The sequence below is a fragment of the Quercus lobata genome, chromosome 2, assembly GCF_001633185.2.
Source record: "Quercus lobata isolate SW786 chromosome 2, ValleyOak3.0 Primary Assembly, whole genome shotgun sequence".
NCBI lineage: Eukaryota > Viridiplantae > Streptophyta > Magnoliopsida > Fagales > Fagaceae > Quercus > Quercus lobata.
Genome location: NC_044905.1, coordinates 38557060 through 38561999, shown reverse-complemented (window position 1 = coordinate 38561999; position 4940 = coordinate 38557060). Strand labels below are relative to the sequence as shown.

Below are 4940 nucleotides of genomic sequence, written 5' to 3'. Positions count from 1 at the left end.
AGAATATATTTAGATTGCTCGATTCTCATTAACTAGGTTTGATTTGCATGTTGGCAATCTAGTTTAGCAAAATTCATACCAAATTCAAAACATTTAAAATCAAGGTTTAATAAAGAAAAACATAACTAAAAAGGAAATTTTAATTTTCATAAGGTTTTGGTTTAAGAAAATTTCAAGAGATTTTTTTTTTTTTGTTTTTACATAAGAAAATTGTAAAATAAATTCAATACATCATGGGCTAGTACAGTCTGAATCATATAAAAGGGAAAATGCTAAAATGAAAAGCAAAAAGTAAAACATTCTAATTTCAACCAAATTCTTCCAAACGCACACTTATTTGATTGCATTGCATTGCATCACGTACGTGCACACCTTATAACTAAAGATCATTTGTAACCTCAAACCCAATGCTACTGTACAACCTCACGTAGTTGTTTCTAGTGGAAATGGATGGAACTTGAACCCCAGCAGAGGCCAACGCATTCTCACAAATATTGGCACCGTCAGCAGCGACTTTAGCGTCATAGTTGGCAGTCAAAGTATCCTCGTCTAATTCTCCAAGTGCACTTCGGAATGATCCAACCACTGCGCCGTACCAAAAAGAGCATTGTTTAATGGGTTCAGTGTGGTTTTTGTTGAGCAAATCATAAATGTAAGCTTTGCTTTTGGTTGAATTGGCTACAGCCATTTGAAGAGCAATCTTTGCGAGATCTTTCAATTCGGATGTCGTAGCAGTTCGAGGATCAGATTCCAAAGCATTTATGCAGTCGCCATTGTTTATAGTTTTGTTGCAAACACCTTCAACTAATTTATTAGTTGATGCATTTGTTGGTAATGGAGAATGGAGAAACAAGAAGAGCAAGGAAAAGGTTAAAGCCACAAGAAGATGATGGCCTTGGAAATCCATGTAGTATTATTATTATTAGTAGTAGTGGTAGTAGTAAATAGTAATAGTTTACAAAGGGCTTTATAATGAAAGAAATAAACCGTCTGCTTTTGGAAAGCTATATTTACGTTCGATTATATAAGGCCTCACGCCATCCACGCACTTGACAACTGTATTAATATCATAAGTATCACATATTAATTTAAACGTTTCCTGTTTCTGTCCTTGCCTAGATGGATGGAGATGGAGTATTTCTTTTCTTTTTGTTAGTTAAATAAGGTTGGCATGGTTTTTAGTTTCTAAACCCAAAAAAAAAAAAAAAAAAGTTTCAATGGGCTCACTTTTCTTTTCTTTTCTTTTTTGGATAGGATATGCCCATTTTTGTTGTCTTGCACTACACATATATTTATTTGTACAGCACAAATATTTGTATTACAATCGTGTCTTGCACCGCGGGCGGAACTAAAAGGGAAACCGCCCCCCCTTAACCTCCCAAATAAACTCCTTAAATACAGGCATTAAATTTGCCCTAAAAAATTAGTTTGTCCCCTTCTAAATAGATGGTAAGATAAAATCAATTATTGTTTCCAAAAAAAGAAAAGAAAAGAAAAGATCCGCATGTCCCCTTCCTAATAGATGGTTAATTAGATAAAATCAAATATTGATTCCAAAAAAAGAAAAGAAAAGATCCGTATGGTAAGGGAAAAAAAAAAAGAAGATAAGTATGATATATTGCTTTTTAAAAAAATCAAACAAACAAATAGATTAATCATAAATGAGGGAATCACAGAAATTTTTTTGAATATAAAAATATTAAGTAGAATATATGTGGATTTTTTTATTAAAAAAAAAAAAAAATCAACCAAACAAATACATAAATGAGGAACTCAAAGCATTATTTTTGGATAAAAAATTAATAGACTCCAGCAAGTTTTCGTCTTTAATAACAATTGAAATTCAATGTTCTTATATCATGACATTTTTTTAAAAAAAATTTAAATCAAATTTATCTTTCCCCTCAAAGAAAAAAATCAAATTATCTTTCTTATTTCCACTATAACAGTATAACTCAAACTCAAAGTAGCTGACCCATTTTTTAAAGTTAAAATAATTATTAAAATAAAACAAACACGACAATGAGGGCCTGCTTGTAAATATTGTTTGAACAACAGTTTTCATTATTTAAACAATATAACACATATTTCTACAACACTTTTTTCACCCACATTTATTTCCACAACACTTAAACAATATTACTAGAAATCTCTTACCAAACAGACCTTAAATCTCTATATATTGCCTCTATCCCTCCACTAGTATTTTTCTGTCAATCTCCAAACTTTAACATAATTTCAAACACTAAATTTTTTATATAAACTCAAATTTTAAATAATAAAAATATAAGTTTGGCTTACCTCTAGTACTTTTTTTAACTGGACATATTCTTTTGTTTTAAATATACAATAGCAAGTGATAGCGAGTTTTAATCTTCACTTTTTATTTAGTTAGTGGATGATGTGACAATTTCTTATTAAAATAAAATGAGATTTCAGTTAAAAAAATACTAAAGGTAAACCAAACCTTAAAAAGAATAGATTAAGAAAGTTGAAATTTTTATTTTTTTATGAAAGCAATCAAGACAATGGCGCGGTATACTATTTTCCATTTATATTACTACCACTTTTTACATTGATTTTTTTTTTTGGGGGGGGGGGGGGGAGAGAACAAATTACATATTTGAAAATTTACTATACTTTTACCATCTTTTACTAAGATTAATCTCTTCAATTGATTGTTATTAGCTATGATTTGAATTATTTATTATTTTGATAATATGAGATATATATTTACACTCACACTAGACTCTTTGCATGTGCTTTGTACATGCTCAAAGGCTCTTCTACTTTTTTCTAAAAGGACAACTTTTCATTCCTTATAATTTAGGATTGATGCATCTTCCAATCACAAAAATACTTAGAGATGTAATGAGATTTATGTGTTTTTTGATGTGTTTATATTTTGTGCTACATCTCATCATACTCCTTAGGGATTTTGGTGATTGAAAAATGCATCAACCCCGAATTTTAATGAATGGAAAGTTTTGTCCATTAGAAGAAAAAAATACAAGATTTTTTTTACCATTCGCAATACGCTTGCAAAGAAGCTAGTCTTATCTTCTTCATATTATAACTCACTCCATCTTTTTCAAACTCCTATTCCCCACAATTTTATTTCAGTTTCTTTAAATTGAAATAGAATTTTTCCATATAAAAATAAAACTTTTGGATTTGTAAGGCTTAATTTGACATTTTAGTATGCAAATTGAGGTCGAACAAAAATGGTATTGACAATTAGTAGGTCGAACAAAAACGGTATCGACAATTAGCAAGCCCACTCCCAAGTCCCAACCTTTCAATTATATTGGAAGACTTGGTCGTTGTAATAAGAAATTCAACTCTCATATTATTTAATTTGAATTTAAAAATATTGAAAAAAAAAAAAAAAAAAAAAACCTGTGAGACAAAAAGCAAAAAGTTAAAAAATTTTCAACAAATTCCCAAATGCATCACCTTAGATGGCTTCCTACTCAAACGAATAATTTCAAAGCAGATTTGTAATCTCAAACGCAATGCTACTATATAACTTGGCGTAATTGTTTCTAGTCGAAATGGATGGAATTTGAACCTTTCGCAAAGCCAAGGCATTCTCACAACTATCAGCATCGTCACCAGCGATTTTGGAGTCATAGTTAGCAGTCAAAACATCCTCGTCTAATTCTCGAAGTGCACTTCGGAATGATCCAACCACTGCTTCGAACCAAAAAGAGCATTGTTTAATGGGTTCAGTGTGGTTTTTGGTGAGCAATGCATCAATATAAGCTTTGCTTTCTGTAGCATTGGCTACAGCTAATTCAAGAGCAATCTTAGCAAGATCTTTCAAACGGGATGCCTTTACAGCTCGAGGATCAGATTCCAAAGCTTTTAAGCAGTTGGCATTGTCTATAGTATTCTTGCAAACACTTTCAATTAATTTAGTTGATGATGATGATGATGCATTTGTTTGTAACGGAGAATGGAAAAACAAGAAGAGCAAGTAAAAGTAAAAGGTTAAAGTTACTACTAGAACATGACCTTGGAAGTCCATATTGGTCATGTAATAGGTTGATGATGATGGGTGAAGATATCAAGATTGCAATTCACATCAGAAAGACAGAAAAGAGATAAAGCAGAAGAAGAAAGCCACGAAGAAGAAATAAGTTTTCTGATTTCTGTCTATCTGTCTAAACGACATCAGTGCAATGTTGATGTTGTAGTTTTGTATTTCGTGTATGTAAAACTACCTGTAGTTCTCATTGTATTTAAGTTGGAAGAAGCTCACACGTGGAATAACAGATTTCCACACGTGCAGTAACAGAATTTTGGTTGTAACAGATTTGGGATATTTTCTCCAGGTCTCTGTTTTTAGTATTTAGGTCCAGAGCTTGTACAGATTGATTCATTCAATACAATTCAGATCATTATTTTCATTCTCTCTCTCTCTCGCATATTATCTTCTTCTTCATAGTTTCTGTATTTTCTTATATGGTATCAGAGCTTGAGCCTTTATCAATGGCGTCAAACACAGAAACTACCTCATCTACTTCCTCACATCGCGAGCTTTCTCCAATGGAAGATCCTCGCAGTCCATTCTTTTTGCATCATGGTGAATCACCTGGTGCGATCCTCGTTGCTCCACACCTGACTGAGGATAATTACCCAACCTGGTCTAGAGCAATGATAATGGCTTTAGATGCTAAGAGCAAACTTGGCTTTGTAGATGGTTCCATCACTGTTGCAATGGCGATTACACCGCTTGAGAAGCAAGCTTGGTCGAAATGCAACTCGATGATCTCATCTTGGATCTTAAATTCTGTTTCACCTCACATCAAAGCTAGTGTTATTTACAGAGACACAGCTCGTGCAGTGTGGAATGCACTCAAGATCCGTTTTCAACAAGCAAATGGACCAAGAATCTCTCAGCTCCAGAAGCAGATCTCCAGTATAATGCAAGGAGA

At 32.4% G+C, this 4940-nt stretch overlaps 2 protein-coding genes across 2 annotated transcripts; both read right to left on the bottom strand.

The window, feature by feature from the left end:
- Nucleotides 1-379: 379 nt before the first annotated feature.
- LOC115964147 (pectinesterase inhibitor-like) lies at nt 380-907 on the bottom strand. The gene has a single exon (XM_031083490.1). It carries the CDS (start codon nt 905-907, stop codon nt 380-382), a length of 528 nt encoding a protein of 175 aa, XP_030939350.1.
- A 2580-nt stretch (nt 908-3487) lies between these two features.
- LOC115964140 (pectinesterase inhibitor-like) lies at nt 3488-4030 on the bottom strand. Its single transcript, XM_031083479.1, has one exon. The coding sequence runs from the start codon at nt 4028-4030 to the stop codon at nt 3488-3490; it is 543 nt and encodes a 180-aa protein (XP_030939339.1).
- Nucleotides 4031-4940: the final 910 nt, after the last annotated feature.

What these genes read in the sequence shown, in the direction of transcription:
- LOC115964140 (XM_031083479.1), bottom strand. Translation starts at nt 4,030, where the DNA reads ATGGACTTCCAAGGTCATGTTCTAGTAGTAACTTTAACCTTTTACTTT.
- LOC115964147 (XM_031083490.1), bottom strand. Translation starts at nt 907, where the DNA reads ATGGATTTCCAAGGCCATCATCTTCTTGTGGCTTTAACCTTTTCCTTG.